The sequence below is a fragment of the Lipophrys pholis genome (assembly GCF_963383615.2).
Source record: "Lipophrys pholis genome assembly, chromosome: 10".
Classification (NCBI taxonomy): Eukaryota; Metazoa; Chordata; class Actinopteri; order Blenniiformes; family Blenniidae; genus Lipophrys; species Lipophrys pholis.
In genome coordinates, this window is record NC_137640.1 from 28,013,891 (window position 1) to 28,040,820 (window position 26,930).

General features: G+C 41.3%; 1 protein-coding gene across 1 annotated transcript in view; it reads right to left on the bottom strand.

Moving 5' to 3' along the window:
• The window catches only part of oca2 (oculocutaneous albinism II), a 61,438-nt gene extending 38,271 nt beyond the window's left edge, over positions 1-23,167 (bottom strand). Inside the window, exons 1-12 of the mRNA XM_080472638.1 lie at positions 22,945-23,167; positions 19,419-19,670; positions 14,348-14,449; positions 11,173-11,370; positions 10,408-10,465; positions 9,579-9,651; positions 9,038-9,195; positions 8,867-8,949; positions 6,709-6,862; positions 3,195-3,266; positions 1,998-2,063; positions 1,198-1,254 (exon numbers count right to left, since the gene is read on the bottom strand). Of these exons, the coding sequence (XP_080328764.1) occupies positions 1,198-1,254; positions 1,998-2,063; positions 3,195-3,266; positions 6,709-6,862; positions 8,867-8,949; positions 9,038-9,195; positions 9,579-9,651; positions 10,408-10,465; positions 11,173-11,370; positions 14,348-14,449; positions 19,419-19,660 (1,263 nt within the window). The 5' untranslated portion in view covers positions 19,661-19,670; positions 22,945-23,167. The remainder of the gene's footprint in view (positions 1-1,197; positions 1,255-1,997; positions 2,064-3,194; positions 3,267-6,708; positions 6,863-8,866; positions 8,950-9,037; positions 9,196-9,578; positions 9,652-10,407; positions 10,466-11,172; positions 11,371-14,347; positions 14,450-19,418; positions 19,671-22,944) is intronic.
• Between the last annotated feature and the right edge of the window lie 3,763 nt (positions 23,168-26,930).

Sequence of the window (26,930 nt, forward strand, 5' to 3'; positions counted from 1 at the left end):
CAATTTTTTTTTTTCAAATGCATGTCAAAAAACTTTATTCCTGAGCTGTTTCACCTTTTTCCTGCTCAAAATATAAAATGTTTACATCACAATGATGAAAGATGATTATCTTAATAATAATGTCATGAAAGTGTTTCTAATATCAATCCTGTGGAAAACTTTTCTGTAAAACGTCTTTGCTGCAACATTCCATATTGTTTTGTCTTTCAACAATTTTAAATTAAATGGAGGTGATATATATTTTACAAATTCCACTTTCTATTTGTCTCCACAGATTCTCCACCATGTCAGGTCAGCGTCTGTCCGGTCTGATCCCCGGTGTCGTCTGTCACCTCACTTGTCCCGACTCGTCCATGTGTGTTTGTGTGCCCGTTGCTCCCGTGTGTCTCTCTTCGTGTTTCCAATTATTTACTCATCTCCTCCTCTGCGTGCCCATAAGCCTCACGTGCGTCGCCTGTGTCTCCCCCTATCTACACCCTCCAGATCGTCCCGTATGCTTGTGCACAGACAGCAGGTCCTCATGTTACTTCCCAGCGGCCGTCTCGTTGCTGGTTTTTGGACCTCGGTCTCCTGGACTCGACGTCTGTGGACTTTGGTAAATCAATAAACTCTGACCTCTGGACTGCTTTGGGTCCGCCATGTTCCTAAAAAACACCACTGTAACTTTGCAAAACTGCATCTGTGACTGGGATTGTTTTTCAAGTCACTCGTCAGTTTGTTACACTATTCTTCATCCGGCTCATTTCAAAGACCTACTTTCCTGAACCTTCTGTTCAAAACAAAGTAAATGTCATTTCTGTCAGCTCTTCCTGTCCTATATTTGTAGGTCGGGATGTAAAGATAGACATCAAACTATGACAGCTCACCTGACGGTGCAAAGGTCCTCCTGAATCTTGATTATGTCGGATAAGTCAAAATAAAAACTGCAGACTTGTTATGCATTTGTGCTAAATTCAGAAGTAGCTCAAAGCCTGTCAGCTCCGGAGGGACACACCAGCGGGACACCTTTTTTCATACACTTGTCACTCAGTTGGTCAAAGGTAAACATGAAGATGCAAAACAAAAATCACACTGTATGTGTCCCTTCATGTACCTTATAATAACTAATTCTACTGAATATGTTACTTTCAATGCTGCTATTACAGAATATTCAGACGGATCATGAATGTGTTTTTTTTGTTTTTTCAGACGACTCACTTTTACTGCACAGTAATCAAAGAAGCCAGTCTCAGAGAAAATTGCCACCAGCACCATCTGTGAAGTACAGGTTACAGAGAAACAATAATGAGCCATTATGTAACGGGAGTCTGTGTCACCCTGATCTTTCAAAAAGCTCAGAAAAGGAGCCGTGGGCCAGTCATCATAACTCTACTTGTAAATGTGTTCAAGCATTGAAGTGTTATCCAAACAGTGGCGGCAAAGATTACAGATTACAATCAATGAATATGTTTGGATTCTGTAACTTGCACACAAACTTGGAAACATTTCTTACAAATTAAAAGAAATGTATAAACGGTGCAGCATGAGCAGTGCTGCAGTGCTGCCCTACGGTTTCAATAGGATCCTATGCACTGTCAGTGTTTGGACCCGAATAAAAATTGCCAGAATATTGTTATTTATTGTTGTTTAATCCTCAAACAGTCTTTAAGCAGATTTACAGAGATTCTTTTTTTTTTAAACTTTTAAATTCAACCTCTTCAACCTCTCTTCATAATTGACATTTAGCAAATGAGTGAACTGGAGACGGAAAACTGTAACCTGCAGACAGACTGTAGTTCAAATGATGCAATATGGTGGACTCAGGCAAAACAACATTGGAAACAAGAATAAGAGCAAAACTTCACTGCCTAAAGTAGAGTCAACAAAATGTGAAACCACGACAAATGTTCTATTGAGAATATGCCTGTTTCTATTGACTTTACTTGATGTAACCAAGTATGAGTGTCTGATCTGATCGAGTAAAAAAATCAAGTCCAGGATTCGTGTGGTTCTCTCACCATTCCAAACAGGAGAGCCAGAGTCTCGTAGTCGATCCACTCAACCACAGTCACCAGGCTGGGTCGCTGTGACAGAGATCAACACACAACGGGATTAGACCAAGACTTATTCAGACCTGAAAAACCAAACAATGGTTAAAACATTACTACGTGGTATATCAATAACTAACATCCTGCCAACAGAGCAGAGCTTCAGTGAATTTTAAGAAACACAGCAAGAAAAGCAGAGCTGGAACTACTAATGATGACTCTAATCCTGAGGCGTCCCCATAGAGTCATACGGCCCATAGAGTTTAATGTTATTGATTAAACCTGTGGTATTTCTGAAAACGTATGACTGAAAACTCTTTCAAGTTTAGTTGACATGTTGCCGTGTCCAGAGGGAAATGTTGATTTTGCCATTTTGGCTATTTTTTTACATCTTGACTTATTAAATTACATTTAATTATGCGCTACAAAAAGAGTTGTCCAACATAAAGTCTGTGGTCCAGAAATGGCCGACCAGGAGGCGCAGGCAGGCACATGGGATGGTATTGCAAAGTGCAAGTTATAAATGTGATTATTCATTAAAAGTAACGTTATTTCCGCATCATCTTGCACTGTTTGTAAAATCAGTAAACATGAGAACTAAAAAAAAACTGAACAATGGAAACAATTTGCGAGCGAGACCTTGTGGAACTGCTTCCATTGTGGCACCAGAGAAGTTTTTTCCCTCATCAGTCTGAAGACAATCATACTGACATGGAGGTTTTCAGATAGCAATTTAAAAAAAAAACACATTTCCAGTTAATTACAAAAAGTTTTCTGAAGGAAAACAAAATGGCGCAAATGTGAACATTTTGGGAATTTAATCGTATTTCCTTGCACCACTTTTCTCCTCTGCTCTCACTGAACTCAAACAGGAATGTGTGTATCTAAACTAAACAAGTTGCACTGAACTGCCACACCGGATATGATCCTGTAGCTTTACACTCAAGCTTTTGAGCTGATTCTCTTAAGATTCTACAATCCACAAGCACCTGAATGCAGATTCATCAACAGAATCCTACGTTCCTGCTCATTTCGAAGCCTTGTTGAGGTGGCCCTTTTACAACTCTATCGATCGGGGCAAAAATGTATTTTGTACAATCCAAGCGACCTGAAGCAGCGTTATATTATTCCACGATCTAAGCTGAAAGAGTAAAAAAGATGACGTACATCACCAATTACAGCGAGAGCAGCTAATGCAGCCAGGGACCCCAGCATGGCGGCCAGCGTGCGGTGCACGATCTGGAAAGACACAGAAACATCAGCATTACAGCATTTATATGTAATCTAAGTATTTATTTGTAAATGCAGCTTCTCATCACATATATGTAGTTTGAATAGGCTGAATACAAACAATAGCACGGCTAGGAAATGTAGCAAGAGGACGTTTGATCAGCTCGCCTGAGGAAAACACTGTATGACACATATACCGAGCTGCAGCCTTCCACTCAACCGTCATGATAAATAAATGTTAATAGAAGTATGCAGTAGTATGTTGTATTTTCTAAACGATGCTGCAACATTGCTCTCTGTATTTCTGGTGTTTCTTGTGCTGTGTATCCTTATTTGTTGTTTTCTAACTCCTTTCTTGGCCTGATGTCGGTTTGTCATCCATGGTAACTGTGTTTCAGAGAGGCCTCCTCAGCAAACATTGCAGAGCATACCAGGGCTTCACAGCAGCAGCCTCGAGGAAGCAGACAGTGTCGTGCTCCATAAGGACAATAATGGGCTGTCATTTTCGTCTGGGGTAAGCTATCATGAAATCTAGAATGTCAAGGAGATGTTAGACGAATCCTTGACGGCCTCCATCGTCACCACACTCATGTCTGAGACGTCTGGTTATTAAAAATCCAGGCCGGTGATAAGCACGCACGTGTTATCAGGCAGTGGAGTTGCTCCTCTAGCATTTCTGGCAATGCAATAGATTGCTGAAAATTGGGTCCCATCACTAATGATGGTGAATGCAGGGTTGATCTACAGACACATTGCAAAAACACTATTGTGTGTGTTGATTGACTGTAGAATTCATCTTTTCAACAAACTGCAGCCATGTGTCACACGATCAATAGGATGTATCAGGGATCTACAACCTGCAGCTCCTGCTGCCGCATTCTTTACCTCTGCAGTGGCTCCCTCTATACATTTCAAAATTATATCGAGTAATATACAGCAATATGCTTTTTTTACCTTGCGTGTTGCATGTCAGGCTGTCTTTGAAAGAGATTCTAATCTTACAGTTCATGGTCTCTTCAATAAAAAACTGGTTCAATAGTTTGTCAACATGTCTCGCATTTGGCCGCTACTTCTCAGACAAATGACAAATGTGGGGGATGAATTGATGCAAATAGAGAAAAGTCTCAGAAAGTTTCATTCAATATGGACAGACAGCTAACGTAACCAGAAAATGATAAACCACTTCAGAAAAATATTACTTAAACTGCCAAACGACTTAAACTGGAGGGCAGCCAGCAGCTCAAATGGTCAAAAGTTATACAACTTAAAACAGCAAAACAATGGCGAAGATTGTCCAAAGCAGCTCAGAGTAAAAAAAAAAGTAAATTAAAGTAACCTTAAGACACCGGTGTAAGACAATGGTTTAAAATGACTTGAATGACAACAGATGAAGCTAAAAAGAGAAACTCATGAGAATAAAAAGACGGTGGTTTTCAGTCGTAGCTTATAAATATGACTTTTTGAGGGTGGATTGTATTTTAGATTAAAGGTTTGTGTTTTACAGTACCTGCAGTTTTTTTATTATTATTATTATTATTATTATTCACTGTAAACCATTTTATAGTATAGTAGTTTGATTCAATCAATTTATAATGTGGTTATTGAGTGTTCTTGTTTTGGATTATATATGACTGTTTTATTTGTTTACTGCCTTCCTATTTTTTAATTTCTATTAGAATTTGAATTCTTTGTTGTTATTATAGACTTAAATAGTATAACACAATTGTTATACAAACAGTACAAATCAATTACACTTGAACATCACTGTAAATATATATAAATATAAATAATGTACGTTATATTAAGATACGTCAGTTTTCTTGAAAGAATTCAGAAGCTTATTGCACGTTGATTCAGTTTCCACTGGAAAAGGAGCAACATCCCTGTCGCAGCACCACACTGACCTCTGTGAACTGCTTAACATGAAACCATCCCTTCAGTCTGGATAAATAGAAACTCAACAATCTGCAGAGCTTCAGGGGCGACCCTTTGTCTGAATACATCTGCTCACAGTCCTGGATGGAGGAAAGCAAAGGATCTTCGTTTCTGCTTCAGCTTTTGTTGAGGATAAAAAATGGCTGAAAAAATTCCTTTCGGCAGCTTTGAGAACATTTGAGTATACCTTTTAAAACGGGGGTCCTATTACCATCGCAGTGACAGATCTCGTTATTTAAAGTGAGCAGGAAGAATATTCCCATATTATGAGTACGACACAAAGAATATGTGCTTGTGTCAGACTAACGTCTCATATAGAGAAAGCATGATGACTGAGATGATCACAGAACTGAAGGCAGGTGATGTCGTGTTTATGCACTTTGCTTTTCACTACTTTGGAGACCAGGCCTGACAGGCCTCATCACAAGTGACTCGTATCCGACCTGTTTTGTGGCGGCATGAAAACCCCATTGTGATTGTTTCACCCCAGACCCAGGCCTCGTTCATGTGTGGCACCAATTCAGATATTTTTTGACATCCGGTCTGACCACGTTGACACGGCAGGTCACATTTGAAATGATCCCAAAAAATAATTGTATCCTAGCAAAAAATCGGAATTGAGCATCAAGACCTGCGGTGTGACCGGTGTGACCGGTGTGACCGCTACGAACGGATCCACAGTGACACTCTATACAAGTCGGACCGGGTCTCTCACAGCCTGCTGCTGACTTTCACCTCATGTGTTGCTCCGTCGACACAGCAAGTTCATGACTCGTCACCCTCAGAAGAAATTGGCCTGAATTTTATGAGTCAGCCAATTCAGATTGTTTTGGAAGTTTGTAAAGAAACTATGGTTCATCAGTTTGGCCCCAAAACCTTTTCTGCACTTGTGAATTTAATGAGTGGAACAGACTCATTCAGGGCACCATGCAGCTGAGTTTGCGTTCAATATACCGTTATATTTTCCTCCACCTGGTTGTGGGGATCCACCTTAAGTTGCCTCATTAGTGACGATGTTGTGTGTTTGTTGACTTCCATTCACGGAGCCTTCCCTAAAGCTGTTTGGGCCTCCTCCTCACACTGTAAAGACCCTCCGCGACAACACATGCATGATTCAACAGAGTTAGCAGGAAGAAGAAAGAGCTGAAAGTTCAGCAAGAACACTCAGGACCCTGAAACTGAAGCATCTAAATGGAATCCAGCCACATTTAGTTTCATAATTCACACCTGTGCTGTTCCTGCTCGGGAACATTAAGACCCTTTGTGTGAAAAGAATTATGTGAATTACCAAGCATTGACTGGAAGGTTAAACCCCCTGAAGGAGTCCTCCTCTGTTTTCACGTCTTTAGGTAGAGTGTTTGTGCTCTTTGTTGAAAGCTGGGCCACATGTGGTGCAGTACGCTGATATTTCCCTCTCTGGCAGCTCAGGTTCCACACCGACAAACTGTCCACAATGGCAGTGAACGCAAGATCGTTCATCATCTGTACAGGAGCCCGAGCAGCGTGGGCCGCTTACCTCAAAGATAATAAGAACGTAGACCCCAGCAAGGATGATGCCGGCGATGGCCACCTGCGTCTCCACGCTGACGTAGAGCGACTGGCGTGTCATGGACATTGGCACCACCTCGTCGCCCTGGACGAAGGCCTGGATGCTGATGATGATGGGGTCACTGTAAGAGACAAGCGCCAGCAGCTGTTTCTCTTTCACTACATGTTGGAGAACTCCGGGCAGGAAACAGTCGGCAGCAAAGACAACACATTGTTCCCCCGTCGATGCGAGGGAGCGCTCTGGCACAACAAACAGTTTGAATCAGTCAAAGTTCATTTATCAAAATCAAAAGAGTCTACCTTACAATTTCCAAAGCGATAATAACCATAATGTAAATAAAACAAAACAAAAGAATTAAAGCTCTTTGGACACTGTTTTGTCTTGTTTTTCTAAACTGCATTTTACATCATAGCTTCATTTTACAGTTTTATATTTTGTAGTTATTCATGTGGTGTTTTGCCCAGACGTTATCCCCTCGTGGTTCATTGTGTTAACACTTAGTTTTGGGTATTTCCTCGTCCTTTTATCAGAGAGGAGGTAATATCTGAAGTAATATATGGAAATAAAATGTGTGTATTTATATTATGAGGTTTAAACTCATTATTAATTTAAAAATTGTGAAACGTTATGACACATCAGGGCTTCTGTCACAAGTCTTTTCAACTATTCTCACAACAATAAACTGAAACAAGCAGGGCTCGGCCCATTTGAGGGCCCGTTTGGGTTTTTACATTTGGGAGTTTGTCAAACGTTTCCAAACGTGTAGAATTAACCACCTTATAATCATGACAAAGTATGAGTAATAACTGTAATATCATAAGCTGATACCTTCATAGCAAAGTAGTTTTTTATGACGGCTTTCATGGGTCATTCAAACATGTACGATCCAACGTGACGCACTAAATCTTGAGTAGCCTACATCTTAAGCAATCAAATCTCATTGTTCAATCCTTTGGTGGATTTATGTGAAATCCTCTGTGGCCTTCGGTGTGCCATTTTTTGTGGGTGTTCCAGCGACTTTATTTTAATACGGTATGATAATATGTCATGCTTGAGGTCACTGAAAAACACCACTTCAAATTCCTCCTTCTGGAGCTCGTGTGTTTTTGATTTGATGTTGTGCCACCCAGGCCAGCCCACGAAGGCAGTTTGATCATACGAGACATACGAAAAGAAAAACAGGCAAAGACGTCATGGATGAATGAGTTTTCCAAAACAAGACTGACGTATGAGGATGAGCAATCATGGTTGAGGACATCACTGCTGCAGTTGTAGAATCCATTAACAGAGGGACTGTGCACTCGTTTTTTCTAAATACGTCTACGATGCTTTCTAAGTGGGTACATTAGCACTATAGGCTATTAATAGTAATTCTGTGTTTAACCCATGTGCCAGTGTTTTTATTTTCTTTTATATAACATAAGTTGCAATGTGTCAGCTACAGGTAGATAAATACATGACTGGGTATTTATTTCTTTTGTCAGTTTTTTGCAGACGTTCATTTAATGTCCTGAACAAGGAGACATGAATAGTAATTTCCTCAATTTCAGGACATTATGGAACATTTTAGAAGTTATTTAAATCTGCTATACGAAGGCCAATTTACCAGCCTTCACAAACTCCATACGTTTGTTCACAATGAGTGTGTTATTTGAACAATTTTACATTTTAAAGAAATAAAATTGTCTTTCATGACCTGATGCGGATTCATATTAAAGTTTCACAGATGATTAGACACACCTGTGTTGTTAAGCCAAAGCTGTGAGGTGGAGGGATTATCTCGGTGCTCACTAACACAGATTGAGACACATTTGTTAACATTTGAGAGGAATAAGCTTTTTGTGTTCATAGAAAAAAGTCTTGGATCTGTGAGTTCAGCTCATGAGAACAAAATGACGGCAAAAAAAAATGTATTTGCTTTTGCTCAGTGTATGTGCATTTACAAATTGTCTACACCTCAATGATTTACCATCTGTAAGTGTGGTGCAGGATGTGAAGCATTCCTGCTTCGCACTTGTTGATCTTGTCTTTAGAGTTGAATTCTCTCATCATTAGAGAACAACTCAAGTATAAAGCGATGCTCTTATGTTGAAAACAACACAATAAAACATGTTGTACTCCATACCTGCTGAGCATCTCAAAGGTTTTTGTTAACTGTATCTGGTCACTTCGCTCAGCGTGCAGAGGAACGGTCCAGTTATGAATCACCTGTTCATAAACAGCAGAAGATAAATGGGTGAGTCTTTTTTTATAAAACAGCTCTTGCACAGAGAACGTATCTCACAGTTGCTCTCACCTGCTGGGTCCTCCTCCTCCTCTGTCCCACCTGCTCAGTCTGCTCAACCTGGATTAGGATGTACTCCTGGTTAATGAGGTCTATCGTCCCTCCTGCGAACGGCCCCGCCACCTGCAGCTTCAGCAACGCGTTGTCTCGAAAATCAGTCACATTCATCGCTGCGAGACGTGAAACCGTCAAGAGAAAAGCGCGAGGATTGTTGAGAAGAGAATTAAGCTTTTGTTATTTAAACAAAATAGGATCCTCCTTCACAGGCTTGAGAGGACCCAGCAGGTGAGATCATTAATTCATCTGTAAAGACCACATTTACCTATCTCCCCCTGCAGCATTGAACATCTGCCACATTAGTTTATCTTTCACCCTTGTGTCTCAGCGTGCTCCTCTTCCCAAAGAAAAACACAGCTGCGCCATGTTCCTCCCCCACTACTCTTGATTAAAGCTCTGCTGGGAACACTGCAGCCCACTTCTTTGTTTCGGATTTCAGAGAAAAACACAGAATAGTAACATGTCTCCACGATAATGATGCAGCGGGAGAGGATACAGAAGCTCTCTGTCGGGGAGACTGCCAGCATCCTCCAGGGGTTATCTCGATCCGGATACATGCTGAAGAACAGCTGAAGGAGGAAGAAAACTATCAGTAAAGAACACGCCAGAGTGATGTTGAGAATAAAGGAAATGTGTAACTTAACCCAGTAAACAGATGAAATGAGGATCTATGAGGTTCGGTTGGCATGAAGCCTGCAGTCAGTCCTGGCTCTGCTATGAATCCGTGTTACTCAGTATGGTAAAGAATATATGATGCTCCCATAAGGCTCAATTAAGATATGTACCCTGTGAAACCACATGCAGAGGGCTGACGCCCTAAAAACTGTATATAAACTGCTGTTTTTGGGATCTCGGGGCTCTTCCACTCTGATGCCTGGGTCTCCCGGACAGTCTGATGATTGAGCCCGAGATCTCGCTGTATTCCATGTATTCTGCCTGAAGGTAATTATCAATAAACCCATTGTGGTCAAATATCATTTCTGTTCCTTCATCAATTCAAAGAACACATTAATGACTGCTTTTCCTTCAATGGTAAATAAGTGCACACACATTTACCTGATTCAGATTCATAAAACTTGTTCTCACAGCAATGCACTACACAGAACCTCTGAGATGAGCTCCTTGTCATTACATTATGAAAAGAGATGCCACATTAACTTACTATGCAGAACAGAATTCAGTTTTAACCAAGTGATGAGAATGTGGCATCAACTTCCTCATATTTTCCAAGTTGTGCTTTTCCTTCTCAGAATTGAAGAAGAATTATTGTGAATCAGAAAACTTTTCCTTTCTAAAAGGGGTGTGATATTACCCGTTAAACTTACACTGCAGAGAACCACAATAGCAAAGATCGTGGCAATTTTTGCGTTTCTGAAGCAGCACCTGAAAAGACAAAAACATACATGCATTAATATAATAATAGTAATATTATAATACAAACACCAGCCAATGTTGCAGAAAATGAAATTCCAAGTAGTTAATAAAACAAATGTTTGATTGTTGTTTTAACTTTCCACATTTAGTTTGAAACCGATTCACTTCTTCAGTCTTCTTTAAAGCCACTTGAATCGTTTGGAGGAATTGAGGCGTGATTAGGAAGGTTGAGATTAACGTCTTTATATAATAACAGTTGTCAGCTCTATGTATAGGAGATAATGGCATCAACCACATGAATACTGGAGGCGACCAGCGATAGGCAGAATGTATAGGTTCAACATGTATCACAAGGTTTGTGTAATTTGAGTAAAGGTTAGTCGTCCGTAAGACCAGTCCGCCGCCCATTCGGCTCAAACAGGTACTTCACTTCCATGTGTAACGTCACAACACCACAAACAATCAGCATTTAGGGATTCAAACAGCCGTCAAACTCCTCGTCTTCATCGTTCCTCCCTGATTGCTTCAGCCACGATGCCTACCACCGCTTGAGGTCACTAAAAATCTCACCTTCAACACCAGAAGCTGCATTTTGGTTTTACTTCTCTCACATCTTTGACACTGATAAAACTGACAGTAGATCACTGGCTTGGCTTGGCATCACTCAAATCCACTGTTTGAAGACATTTTCCTCCAGAGAGGATGAGGGGTCTCACTTCATGCTGCTGGTGAGTCTGAAGCTGGAGCTGAGGTTGTCCAGAGGGTCGTGTTTCTCCGAGGAGCTGGAGCGGGACAGGGACAGGCTGGTGACCTCGCTGCCCAGGCGGTAGCGTCTCTCCACATCCAGGGAGCCGTTGTCCCAGGGCTCTTCCCCTCCAACAAAGCCTGGGTCATGTAGGGTCATGTAGGTTATGCTGGAGAAAGAATAATCACTGTCACTCACTGTCAGACGTCTACTGCTTAACGTCTCCGCACCCAGATAAACACAACCTGGGCCGTAGAGACACCAGCTGTGCCCCGATCGAGGCCTTTCACTCGAAAAACATCTGAGCGGAAGAAAACGCCAGTAAAAACAAATAAACAAGCGTCACATAATAACATTTTCATTACATGCCTTGTACATCACTGTCAAGAGATTCAGTGTGAGAAGGCGAGCCATTTCATTAAATGAAACATCTCTCATGCCACCGTGATTCTCTCTGACACGACACACTGAAAGCTAAAATATAATCTCTTTTGTTTCTGGAACAAAAATAAATCGGGGATTATGAAACAATTGTCCCCAAATCTGCATCAATAAAGATATTAAAGTCCAGATTATGGAATCCGTAATGCTTCAGTGTTAAGAAAATTATGATTCGAGGTAGTTTGGCTGCCCTTCTTTCTACACAGACACCAAAGAAAGTCTTTTCATCTTTGCCCAGTGGGCGGGGCCAGTTCTCATGCCTTCCTGCCTCCAACAAGGATTTGAATCCCTCACACTCTGTGTCAAGATTCAACACAAGGCATAACCAGATGGGACTCGTTGGTATCAAGAAAATAAAAAACTAGTAAAGACAGGCGGCTGGAGGACAGTTTGAGTGGAACTACATGTGAAGCCCATTTCATGCCTTGATGACCATGACAAATCTTTTTGCTCTTAAACTTTATTCCAATGAAATCTACCATCTTGTATTAAATATGTGCACACATTAAAGAAATAATAATAATAATTATGACTTAGTGTAAACCTGGGTCCTGGTCCTGCTCAAAGGAAAAAGCTAAAGGGGGAACAGGAGGGTCATGTCTTTGGTCTTGATGTTTTACAGTTCACCCTTCATCAGACAACTCTTACATTTAGTCTTTCTTCCAAACGACATAGATGAGTTAATGAGTGCCACAGAATACAGCAGGAAATAGGTCATTTCTGCAAATCCTACAGTTTGTGAGCGTCAAGTTGTAAGGGTTCCAAGGGTTCCAGATTGTGTGTCGAGAACTTGTAAGATTTTTCCTCAATGTCTGAAAATTATTAAGCGTGTGCTCTTCCTCATGGACACAGGTTCTCATCATCTTCATCATCTTTATACTTCCTCCCTAATTGCTCCTGTCATGATGCCTCCCACCACTTGATGGATACACCAATACTAGATACCAGATACCAGATTTATTGGGTATCAGGTCCAAGTACTTATACTCATTACAGAGCCCGATACAACCCAGCAGGTATTACGTGATGTCATGTGTCAGATACTTTGATATTAACGAGAATGACAAAAGTAAAACACACGAGCAACTTAACCTCCAGCAGAGTTAGCCTGCTGTCACTCATTAGTTCACCTGCTCAGTGGATCTATAGCAACTCCGAGCCGTGCTACATGCTACATGCTACATGCTACATGCTACATGCTAAACATAAAAAAGTGTGGCTGATACAGCCTTCCTGGTTTGGGACTTCTCCCAGCTCGCTATTGAATAATGAAGAAAAAAATGTGATTGACTCAAGTGTTTGTCTTGAAGTGACCTGGTCATGACAAACTTCTCCTGGAGAAGAATCCAATCAGTTCCTGTGGAGTATGCATCCTCCATGCATGTAACATTTCTGTCATGTCCGCCATGTTTTATGTTTGCTCGTATCAACGAGTCTCAGATTCCTCCTGCAGGTATCCCAGCTCGGCCGCTGCTAAAGGCTCCATGGACTGTTTGTGTGTTTTATGCTCCACGTCTTTCTACGGGTGTGTGTTTTATTTGTGTTCGTTTTTCCTTTTGTTTCAGGTGCGCTCTCCCCCCACCCTGATGTTTCTGTTTGCTGGTGTTCAGCTTCATGTTTGCTTCATCATTCTCCCCTGTGTTCCACTGATTTCCTTCATGTGTTTTTTTAATGGAATCCCGGGTCTCGTCAGGTCAGCGCCGCTTGCCTCCATGTGTAACTCAAGTTTAGTGTTTACTCCAGCCCAGCCTGGTTAATCCATGTTACCAAGTTTATAACCAGGCTGAGGTTCAGCACGAGCCTCTTGTTTGGTGAACATCTCAATTCCTGTTCTTTTGTACCTTTGTCAGTTTATTGATTTCCTGCTGGAAACGCTGCCGATATCTGACTGTGTCTCCTTTGTAGGACTGTGTTCGTCTATCCTCTATACATAAACTATATAATAGTGAATGGAGTCAATAAGAAAAAGTTAAACAACTGTTCAGAAGTTTTGTAATTAAGTTATTATTGTTATTCACATTCTCGTCTCATCAAACAAGAAGAAACATTTTTCAATTGAAATTGGTTTTTGGAGATGAATAGATCAATGAAAAGACTTACTTGTGTTCACACAGCAAATCTTTATTCATTATTAGAATGTAGCCTTATAACCATTATTCTGTTTTTCTGTCTTTTCCTTTGTTCTTATATTTCCAGTGTGAGCAATACAGTTTAGTTTAAATATACACGAGGAAAACCCTGAACAGCTGAGCTGTTCATGCTTACAGCTACATGTTTAGCACTGAGACGATACCAAAGACTTGAAATGTTCCAGCGAAGTGTAAATGAGTTGCATACAGCCCTGCTCCTATCCATGCCGCCACCCCACAAAACTTTGTTGAGTCTGCAGAAACAGTTTGATGGAAGATGGTATAAAACTTAAAGGAACTTTCTCAGAAAGGTTCTGGTTGGAGTGTAAAAATAAATCAAGATTAGTTGGGTTATTTTCTGAACACATTTATTCTTTTATTATTTCAGAATGAATATGTTAAACTACTAAAACCAGTGACATGGGATTCCCACTCTTGCGCCTGCTCTTTTTTTTTTTTTTAAACCATTTCTACATTGATTGTGTCACAATTACAACAACCACTACTGGTCACACTTCAGTTCCATATTTCCTCATTAATGATTAAAAGCTCACCACAAATAGAGGCATTACTCACCTGTCATCTTGGGAGAATCTCAGCAGCGGTGATCTCTCTGACAGATTGGCTGAATTATTTTTTCCTCTGAGAATGTTAACAGCGCTGAAGTTATGCCTAAAACTGAAACAAAACAACAACAAAAAAAAAACAAGTAAGTCAAATAAATAAATAAATGGCTGAGAAACAAGAAGCATCTGTAAAGTTTGAGTCCAATATATAAACCCTCAGCCGTCACATCATGGCTGCCGCTCCCTGATTAAAGTGTGTCTGCAGACGTTCAGGTGGTGTAAAGGTGGTGAGCAGCTGGTGACTCCACCCTGGAGCTGATCATTAAAGGCCTTTTTGTCACCCTGCAGCTGCACTGTGGCCCAGATGGTGGTCTGGCGGAGCCTCCACCAACAATCGAATCCTCACACACACACACACACACACACACACACACACACACACACACACACACACACACACACACACACACACACACACACACACACACACACACACACACACACACACACACACACACACACACACACACACACGAGCGCGCGTGCCTGCGATGTTAAGTGTCCATACAGAAGCACGAGGAAGATTTACAAGACAATCTATTGTTTCCTCCAGCCTGCTGTCAACTGAACAATCACTGTGATAATAACAGAGGTTTCATGAGGATTGTTATGTAATAGGAAGAGAAGCCCACTGAGTCAAAGACTGCTTCTGGAAATTAAAAGTTCCCCCTCAGCTAATCTTTCAATCTAAAAGGTTTTCTTTCCCCTTTTCCACTCGCTACCTATCAACAGGTTTGTATGCTTGTATTCAGTCTGCATTCATCACAGGGAAAAGAGCCTCCTGCTTCATTCTTAAGTGCTGCAGGTTTATTTGTGGATCAGTGTGAAGATAATGGTGTTGGATGTCGGTTTTTGACAGTTTTATTAACCTTTCATGCTGAACAGCAAAGGTAATTCTCTAATTCATAATGCCATGATTATGTTGTTGTGATCATTACACAAGTCTGGCGAGCGATAGCAGACCCGTCACAGAGAGCCGGCACGGCGCTTTGAAGCAATGAATGTGTCCCGGGTGCGAGGGTGTCGCACAAAGGCATGGATTACATTTGGGAAGCTGTATTAATCCTCTTCTGTACTCTTACACAACCATAAACAGATTTACTGCACGTCTACAAATGTTTCCTCCCCTCTGTTGTCTTTTTTTTTCCTGACAGCGTCCCTGAGATGTGACTTGGCACAGGCAAGGGAACTTCTCTCAGGAGTCCTTAAAGGACATCAAGTCTGAACAGAAAGCAAATTAAGCCTCAAATTAGGATTCACAGTGTTCAGAACGAGTTGGTCAAGATGATCCCGACCATCAGAACAAAACCCTCCCTCAGCAAAACCCTACAGATTTACTCTGTTTTTACTTTCTTTAGGAAATATGATATTTAACACTGATTTGGTTTAAAATATTCCCATAAATCTGCAGGCGAACGTGAGCGACCGGCGCCACCTGATTGGTTCAGCATGTTGTCATCGGTCACTGTGGAGACGAGACGGCCACTGTCTCCATAGTAGAAATGCTGCAATATAATTACTCTAACAATAAGGAACTTGGCTGCTGCTTCATTTTTATCCAAATGCATACATTTTGGAGAATAAATGCATGTTGTTATTATTGAATTTTCTTCACGTTGAAAAAAATAAGTTCCATTATTGTTCCATTATTAAACACCATCTACTACGGTGATTCTGTTGTAGTCACAATGTCCACTCCAGGCCACCATAAATCTTTCCTGCTGGTTACGGCAGGTGTGTTTGTCCATTCTAATTCTTATTTATGAATCCGCTATGAACTCGGCTGATAACGTTTGAATTTTCTTTCAAATCTACTTTTAGGTTAAAACCTATTTTCATCAGTTATTTATTGTGTTGAATGATATTTAGACAACCTCAAATAAGCTGATTAGTCAAGTAAATGAAAAAATAAAAATGCTTAAGTATTCACTGTTAATGTTAAGGCTTTGGGATTCATGCTGCCATAGAGCAAAGCTTTGTCTGTTCCCGCACATTTACATCAGACACAACGAGGCTACGAGCACATCTGCCCTCCCCACTGACAGTGTTTCAGCTCATGACTTTTCAGGTTTAGAAAGCTTTTGTGATTTTTCTTCTCTTAGGTTGTCGAATGGCATCAAGCAATGTTGAAGTGTGGAAGTGAAATACACACCGTGTGGCAACTTCCTGTCTTGCTACACTCTGATGTAGGTTCTGTCAATAATAAACTCATTGTCTTCAGCGTAACACTCCCAGCTGCTTCACATATAAACAGGACCATTGTCTGTAACAGCAGACTGCAAGCTAAATAACTAAATGGCCCATTTTGAACACCGAGTTACCAAACTTCAGAATTAAGAAACACATTGTAGGTTGGCTTTATTTACCAAAATTGTAATTTATAACCAATTTCTGATATTTAGGAACTTCAATTAAGAACTGTTTGCATTTCCTTACAGTTCTTACAGCTGTTTTAGCTCTAACTTTCGCTTATTTTAATTAATTTTTTTGGCAGTTTAGCTGTTAGCGTTTAGCGTTTAGCTGCACAAAGTGAAGCCACTTTTATTGATTTTCACTATTTCAGTTGTTTTGGACATTTAGAGTTTCAGCCTTTCAATGTCAGCTGTTATATCTAGTTCTAAACTACACTGGTGACATCAGTTTGATCTGCCAGTTTACTCTTTGGTAAATATACTTCAGATATTATTGTGTGAAAGCTGCAGGGAGTCGCCACAGAGCTGCAGGTTCAGACCCCGAGTCAGGATGACCACAAATCACTTCAGATGACGCAGTGCGGCCATGACTTACTGAATCACAGCGGTGGTGAATAAAGGCTTTTCCGCCAGCTCTCCTTGCCTCACCCGTTTCACTCCTTTCTACCATCTGTGTCAGTCCCTAGTGTTTCTACAGACACTTTGTGACCTCAGACGTTCACATAGATCATCATATGATTCACATATCAACAACACAATGACTATATATTTGTTCAATGTTGTGTTTTCCCAGTTATTTAGTTGATGTTCAGTAGAGGCGGAGGCCTCGTACCATTCCACACTCCTGCTGCATCATTCCTACTATCAAGGTATGATGCGTGTCTCAGATGTAAACAATAAAACAAAAAGAAAACTGTCAAGCTGTCAGATGCACTCGGTGTTACGCAGCAACACTCCCTCACACTTCGTATGGCTCCAAACAGGAAACTACCGGCAGCTGCTGAACGACTATGAACTACTTCAAGGTCCCTCGGTCTTGTGAGCTCATTTAACTTGTCTCAACTATTTTCACTTGTCTGGTGAATTTTGTTCAATCCCATCAACCAGCTGAAGTCATGTGAGAACCATGTAACCTCATGCCAAAAGTCTGCATGAAGACATTCCAGCCCCTCCTCCTCCTCCTCCTCCTCCTCCTCCTCGTCCTCCTCCTCGTCCTCCTCCTCCTCCTCCTCCTCACTGTAAAACATCAGATCCAACGCAGTCCTGCTCAGGAGACTCACAAGTATCGTCTACTCTTTTATCGTTTACAACTCTGATTCAAGTATTGAAGCGAAAGAAATTCCTGGGCTTAATCCCGATAACGTCACAGCCACGGGCTTGAGATTAGCGCCTCCTGAGCGTCTGAGCTACACACCCGCCGACACACACACACTCATATATTTGTGTTAACGTTCATAGCTGACAAGAAACGTCAAGGCTTTTCCATGGATATGAACATTTATCCAATAAGGCATGGGTAATCGCTTTCTGCATGTGCGATTGAAATTCCTGGGATGAGGTTACTCCGGAAAATCCAGCAACAAGAGAGAATGAGTGCAAATCTTCTTAAACAGCAACAACATTTTTAAAACGTATCTTCACATTTTGACCCATCCAAAAACCCTATTCACAAACTTTTGGTCGGACCTTATTCACACATTGGAGGCAGGATTTATCAATAAATCAAAGTTTGAAATGTGATCAACAATTCATTCATCGTGGCGACCTCGCCAACACACACTCATGGATGGCTCAGGTCCAACATTCACATGACTCTCAGTTACCCACACTCAGTTTTCCTCATCAGTTCATACGAATGACACCATTCTCCTGCTTATTAAATCTTAAAGTTGCGTTTGATGAGTCGTCATGTTCTTTTTTCTAAATTACACAGTCCTATGAGATTTTAGGGAGTGATAATTTCTTCCTCAAGAAACAAAACAAAAAAAGTAAACTAGTGCGGTTTCAACTAAGGCCTTTTTGCAATGTTTTCCAAGTGAAAACACAAAACTTCTGTTGTGTTTATAAAGTCTGTTTACGTGACAACGGTGGTCAGAGACGCTGCACAATTTCCACACTCAGGCTCCTTCTCCATGTGGATGCAGAAACACTGCTACTACTCATGCGCTCCACGGTCGTAGTAAATAGTTCTTCTGCACATGCGCCAGCAGATGAACAATGACAATAATGTTTCCTCCAGAGAGCCCAGAGACTCCCAGAACATATTCTCCTGCACTTGGTAGTTTTATAGTTGACAGTCACCGGGAATAGTAATCTGACTTGGTTGTCTGTCCGTACGAATGTCTGCGTACTCATCATTGTTAAAGTTTAGAACTGATTGTTCTCTGCTCCCCGTGTGTGGTTTCATTACCAAAAAGAACAACAGCACCGACTAGTGGCCCTACAGGAAAACTACATCATTTTCAGTGTTTCTTTCATTTCCATGTAAACAGACGTAATTTTCACAGTATTGTCATGTAAACACGAACCTTCTGGGGAATTATAGTTGGAAAAACAATGTGGTTTCACCTGAAACAGTCTAACACAGTTGAGACGGTAAGATTTCTTTTCCCATTCCAAAAATATAAATGAGGAAAACCGCACTGGGAATTTTCGCCTTTTCCTTCTTCATTTAGAGTTTTATGATAGCATAGGACATTTGGCTTCATCCACAGACAACAGAGCCTCTGAAGAAGCTCTCCTCATAAACCATGATCCATCATCGTCATCATCATCATCATCATCATCATCATCATCATCATCATCATCATCATCATCACATCAGCTTACCCGTCTTCTTGTCGAACTGGGACGAAGCCCTCAGTATGGATGACGCACTGTCCGGAGGGGAGGACTGCAGACTGCTGAAGCTTCTGGGCGTCTCTCCTCTCCGAGATGCCTTCCAGCAGGCGAAGCTCCCCAAAGTTCCCTGCTACAGCCTCCGGTGACCTCAGGCTGCTTCGGCCCTGGTGGCCTTGAGCAGCTGTCTGGGACATCTCCATCTCCAGGTTGCTTTTGTTCTCCAAATACATGATGATCCCACTGGAGGACAGAGGAGGGAACAGTAAACACTACAAAGAAGACTCATTCTTTGGCTTCTTGGAGCTAATGTGACCAGCAAATGACACCATAACACCACACGCTTCACCACAGTGGCTTTGACTGGGGACCAGAAGTTGCAGGTTCATCAGCACAGATGATGCACACTCAGCTGAACACCTACAGACTAGTGAAGTGAGCCTGATGACAGCAAAGCACTCTCGGAGACTAGGAATTCAACTTTCTTCAGAGGAAAATACAAAGCTCTTTTTAACCCTTTAAAACCTTGGGTGTATTTATTTACACGTATCTCTGAAGACAGCAGGACAACAATGAGCTTCAAGGAGTCACATCATCAGGTGGAATCTGAAGGGTCTGCTATATACCTTTTCCCATTTTTCTTTCTTTATATATTTTTTAAATAAATACTAATGAAAAAAAACCGTGGTGTGTGAAACTTAATGGTTCTATCAAAACGCATTTCTTCATTACCGTTGTAAGCGTGATGGAGGCATGATGTGACTGTTGTTACACTATTGGTGTTACAGACGATATAAAAAGACCCAGCGAATTTCTGTTAGTATTATGTTTATGGATCTGATTTGGAATTTGATTGGGGGCGAACAATGTGGTGAAAGTTCTGTGAGGGCCGCTCTACTCACAACCATTGTTTTAAATGTTCCATATTAGACCGTTTTTCAACAACTTCACAAAGTGTCAGAGGTCAAACATTGTATTTGAAGTGTGTTTTGTCTGAGGTGGGCAGGTTTTTCATTGTGTTTGGGCTTGAAACAGTGAGTCAGATCTGGCAACCCTGGAGGAGACGCAGCTTACTGATACAATGCCTCATGTTTACAGTGGATTTCTTGCTATGCTCTGACCCAGAAGGAGACGCTCCTGAAGAAGTTCAGACTCTGCGGCTGCAGCAGGACGTTTCAGATGATGAATCAGAATGATTGTGTCTGAATGTTTCTTAGTTTGGTCGAATGTGTTGTTAGTTACTACCAAGCAGCTAACGCTAGCTCCTGCTACCTGTAACGGTAACTGTGATGGTTTTTCACATTATACCGAATTATTTTAGTTTATCAATAAGGTAGAGTTCCACTACCAGAGGGAGTGGTCATTTCCCCGCGTGACATCATGAAGGGAACCTCTCTGAATGGCCTGTATGAGCACACATTCGCTAAAAATGACAGACTTACCTCAAACACAGGCTATAAAGACACATATTGTTGGAAACCATTATAAAGATCATTTTGTATCATCTAGGTCCTTTAAGATTTAAAGCAATGTTTGTCTATTTCTCTCTTTTGTTTTAATATTTCTTTTGGCAACTTAAACAAATCACAATCTGTGTAATCATTCTTAAATGTGATTCTTGTTTTCAGGTTCTCTGAGGAGAAATAATTAGCTCCAGGTCTTATTGTGGTAACGTTACTCTGTTGGATGCTATTTGTAGCCGTTTGGTGGTGAACAGGTTGTATACGTTGGAATGTTGAAATCAAAAACACTTGTCTGTAGTGGCAATGGGAGCTGTGATCGTCAACTAAATGCAGAAACCATAAGTCACATGATGCACTAATGGGGTCATCTCAACAAGTGGCCCTTTAATATGAAAGTCAATGGATGATTCATTGTTGATTGAAGACGAATCAGCATGAAGCCACTTTACAGTTCACATCGAGATATCAAATTGAATTATCAAAATTTATTCTTTCATTAAATTTCATTAAACTGAATAAAATGATATCTTGGCTAAACGAATCAAGGCCTCGGGACTGGAGAGAGAGTGAGACCTCTGCTGTGAGTCAAGCTACCAGCCCACATCTGGTTTTGTTACGTCACAAAGAAATGTTTTGGCCAATGGCCACATGGAACTTTTTTAATCATCTAACACTAAGAAATCATATCAATTCACACTTTATCTACAGAGATCTGTTGTTTCTACCATAGCAACACGTGGACAAACTAAACTCACTACACTGTCTGAGCTGTGGTCACTTTGTTGGTCTCCACAGGTTGTCCTGCATGCTTGGGAAAAGAGGCTGCAATCTGCAAACCACCACTAGATGCCACTAAATTCCGCCCACTTTTAATCAAATCCCAGCCTTTCGTAAGGACTGGTAGAGGAATTTGACGCAGACCCAAAACAAAGAGCTGCGTTGTCCCCCGTCACTCTGACCCTTTAGAGCTGATATCACAACAATAGCTGTACAGTTTCCACTGCACGTGAATGAATAGACAGGATGCCGTCTGTAGCTTGATAACGCAGAGGAAAGTCATGGTGCTTTTCAACAGCTGAGCGATTCAGAGCTCAGCAGGACGCCAGTGGATGAAGTCAGCTCCAGCAGACATGTGGTTCTCATCAACACAAAGGACTGAATTCAATGGGATTAATGCTCACATGAAAGGCAACAGGAGCTCAGGTGTGACGTTAGAGCTTCCTGTGTCACAATACCTCTTTGAGGAAGAAGATCACATTTCTGTCAAGAGGTCAAACACACTTCTTACAACTTCCAGGGATTTTTACAGACAAAAAAACAAAAAAAACTTTCATGTAAGTCAGTCTTTTGTGTCAGTAGGACTGCGACGAACTAACTATACAGATTAAAGCAGCATCAGGGTGGTCAGTTTCTCCATCCACAGATTATATTCACTCCCCTTGAGTTTCCTCTTGAAGAGTTTTAACTAAAGTAAGTGTAGTCGGAAGTGGAAAAACGCCCAGCATTCCCAAACAGGTCCTTTTCATAGCTGGAGTCAATGAATTTAGTTCCTCCTCATATATCAGTGCCTGTCCGATGCCCATGAAGCCGCTCATTAAGAGTGAATGATTCTCTCTGTGCGGCCTGTGAGATGCATGTAACAACAAACACCAACTGTTTTCTCCACGCTCTCTCCCAACAGTTACACATTCAAGACTTCCAGATAAAGCGGACTGTGATGTGGCTGATGGCTGAGACCACCATGCAAAAGGATGCAGCAGAGCGATTACACGTCTCACACTTTTTCCCCTCATTCATTTCCAGGTCGTGTAAAGAAAAGTATGTACACAAAAATGAAAAAATGCTCTTTCATCTATTCACCATTAACAACATGGAGGAGTGAGTCAAGATTTTTTTTAATATATATAGTTCTGTTTATAGGATCATGTATTTGGACATAATGCTTTAAAACATTAAAATTAAACTCTTTGTTTGGTTGCAGCTTTAGATTGGAAGAGCAATACAATTATTGTTTTTCTATAAATTTCAACATCCAAATTAGAAATAAAACTTACCGTTTGAAATGGAGACGATGATGATGATGACGATGAAGCTGCTGATGGTGACGATGATGATGATGAGCTTGTTGATGATGAAGACAGTAATGTGATGTCGATATAATAATCCAAGGCTTTTGTTGGTTTTAAGATGGTATTTTTGAGCACGGTGATGTTTGTTGGAATGAGAGAGAGGCTGAGGTGTTTCTCCTCCTCTCCTGTGCTCTCCCCAGCGAAGGAGGGAGAAGTTCCTGAGCTTCCGAGGTGTGGAGGAGTGGAGGGGTGGAGGAGTGGAGGGGTGGAGGGGTGGAGGGGTGGAGGAGTGGAGGAGTGGCACACTTTGCCTTCAACTAATAGCAGCTTAAGAGAAAACCTTTCCTTTCAGTTGCTTTCACTCCCTCTTTATAATCAACCCTGTATTATAAATCAGGACCATTATTATGCTGAATTTGCAGAAATTCATCTTTAAAAACTGAAAGCAGCAGTTTTCAACCCATTTGTGTCACTTTCTGGTTTTTCATATTTCTGTGATGAGAGGACGAAGTAAAGGAGATGTTCACTGAGAAAACTCTTCATTAACCGATTGTCTTGCTGACATCGGAGGGATTACAAGGAATTTATGTTTTTTTTCTGAGCAACAAATGAGAACTTTCCTCGGAGAAGGTTGTCATCATGTGTAAACTAATTCACACGAGAGCAGGGCAAGTCAACGCCAAAGGTTCAAGGTATAGGAAGGTCAGACAGGTCAGGGATGCAGAAGTCACAACCCCCAAGCTGCAGTTTCGGAAAACAATGCTCTGGTTCTCCATGTGTTGCTGCTCAGACTGACGTTGCACAATCAGTGAAACGCGAACATAATCTCCAAAGGAGATTTTTTTTTCCTGTTTTTTTCTTTTTGGTGTTGATGTTGTGAGACGTTTTTTGGGGAGGGAAGGGAAGGGACAGGGCCACGGCGTTATACGTCATTTGTTCTTTTAAAAAAAACAAGTTTAGAGTTTAGACATTGCGTTTGAAAGAGAAATGCCTGTTGGACGTGACGGGGGCGCGAGTCAGTTGTTAAGCCGGGCTTAGTAAGAAAAAGGTCAGAGAGGTCAGTCTGATAGCAGAGCGGTTGAGTGTGACGCCACGGAGGTGCAGAGAGCGCTGGTTTGATATCTGGAGGAGGAATCTTTACACCGTATGACTCCTCTGTTTCTTTAATGTCTTCTCTTCTCCTACTGCACCTCCACATCATCCATCCATCCATCCATCCATCCATCCATCCATCCAGACTGTGGGCAGAGGAACACATTTTAAATAAACACATATAGACCCATATAGTGATCATAAGTAAATTCAGCAGCAACTTGTTGCCACTTCAAAATGTGGATGCAACATAATAATGCAGGTGTTCTTATTAAAACAAACACATTTCAATTTGCCTTTAGAAAACACACAAAATTCATTAAACTTCAATAACGTAAAATTTGCAAGTATCAAATATCTACCTCTACATATTCCTCCTCTTCTTTCCAGAAGTTAGTTAGCAACGTGAATTAAGTTTTTAAAAATGTGTTTTCTTCTTGAGATGGACGTTGATTGACATTGAGTCTCTGCAGGGTGGAAAAAGAAAAAAAGGGGGTTCATCTTGAATTTTCCTCGGCACATTGTTTCCTCATTCAACACAGGCAGAGTTCATCCCTGAGTAAACTGCAGACCACAAGACTAACAAGATTCCCCAGAATCAAAAGACTCTATTCTCAGCAAAGTGATCTACGTATCTGATGAGGTGAACGGCAGCAGTGACATGAATACGGTTCTCATAACGCTCCTCCTCATGGAGCTCCTACAGGCTTTGTTTCACTGTTTCCTCAATTCCCAGAAATCAGTGAAGACAGTGTTTCCCATTGAGCCTGTGCAGTCACCTGCTCTGCACTCAGGGATTCCTGAAGCACCACAGGATGAAAGTCACACACACAAGATGTCCAGGGGGCCAGACGGCACACTGGTCTTGTGGGGTTGATGGCAGCAGATCACATGGACGACAAGGAGAGAGGAGAGTAAGCCAGGGGCTTGGAATGACGCGAGCCGGAGCCACTACGGACCCAGCGAGTCCTGGATGAATGCGCAATTCACTGCTGTGTTGTTAATCGCATGCACAAAACCAGCGTTCATACCAACAAGAGTCATGTGACGCAGGAGAACAAGGGGGAGAAATCATCTGCACTCAGAGGTGCTAAAGGAGTGTGAATGAACGCCACAGATCATCCCGTCATAACAAACTCTCCCTGCTGCACGCTGCCTGGAAGCCTCAATAAGCTCAGTCCAGGTGGTTTGGACTGGACAACGCCACGTCTGCACAGCGAATCCACAGCGGCAACGTTCAATAACCAGCAAGAGAGGAGAGTTCGTTCATAAAGGCATTTCATTTGTTCCTAAGGCTGCAATGAAGCCATTTAAAAACCTCAAAATATATCTTGTTTCTACTTTTAAGCATTGTTAAGGGCATTATAAATAAACACCTTTATACTATACAGCATATGCAGTCATTATATATATATATATATATGTGTGTGTGTGTGTGTGTGTGTGTGTGTGTGTGTGTGTGTGTGTGTGTGTGTGTGTGTGTGTGTGTGTGTGTGTGTGTGTGTTTTCCAAAGATGTTAAAATGACTAAAATCATAAATATTTACCTATTTATGTTTTTTCTAAAATGGAATACTTTTATTAACAGAAAAAAAAATGTTGTGTCATATAATTGAATTAAATGAGCTTGGAGGGGAAAAGAATACTAATAAATGTGACTCAATCAATAAAGTGGACACTAAAATGAAAAGTGATGTTCCACAGTGTTGACGGCGTCGTGATTTATGCTGAATGGTCGATGGAGGTGCTTCGTCTGGCCATTAATTTGACGAAGAGCCCAAACTGCTGCATTTGTGATGCGTGAAGTGTTAAGCAAATGTTTTTACACTAATTCAAGATTTTATTAAATTCTAGAAATCCCACAAAACCAGGACCTCTCTCAAAGTTCAGCACAACTTTTAAATCCTGTGTCGTGACGATTTCATAAACTTATGCAGTGACTTCAGTCGGAATTAGAAATATGATTAAGTGATATTTTCAAATCATGATTTAATGAAAACGTAATAAAGATGTTTTGAGATAGTTAAACAAAAGAATGCAGAATCATAAGTGTTAGAATAACAACCACTACATGACAATTGACCAGATATTCAACATTAATGACACCAGAGCAGTTCTGGGTTCGAGCTGATGTGAACCTCATCACAAAGTCCAGCATTCACACACACACACACACACACACACACACACACACACACACACACACACACACACACACACACACACACACACACACACACACACACACACACACACACACACACACACACACACACACACACACACAGTAATCCACTCCCATGGTCAGTGTCAACTGCAGCAACTGCTCATGTGATACGATAGAAAACTTTAGAAAAACTACCAAACTAGACAGTAAAATAGTTTTCAGAGGTTTTTTTCCTTCCCCTGGGTTAGGAATAAACTTTGAGCACAAACTGTGTCACAGCTCTGCTCAGCAGACTGGTGAGAATCAGATGTTGCTTTCACATGTGCTGCATTCTAAATTTCCCTTTGTCAGTTTTCTGTGAACTGAAAGGATCATGTGCTGCTGGCTGAGTGACCTCTCTGGCTCAGCAGGTCGCCAACCAACCATTCTGAAAGGCAACAATAGTGGTGGGCCAAAGTCAAACCTCTCAATTCATTAGGGCTCTGACACAAATGGCTCCCAGCCAACTTCGGTCTCCACCGAGGAGAAATCCATCTTACAACCAAGAGGCTGGATCCCCAACAGACCTGGCTCGGAAGGATCCAGCCTGAATGATCAATGAAAGAGCTCGTCTGTTTTGAACAAACACGATGGTATGTGGATAAATAGTCTAATCTGTCAGGATCACTGTCTTTGTCCTCTGATCACGGAGGTTCCAGGGTGTGACGACATTG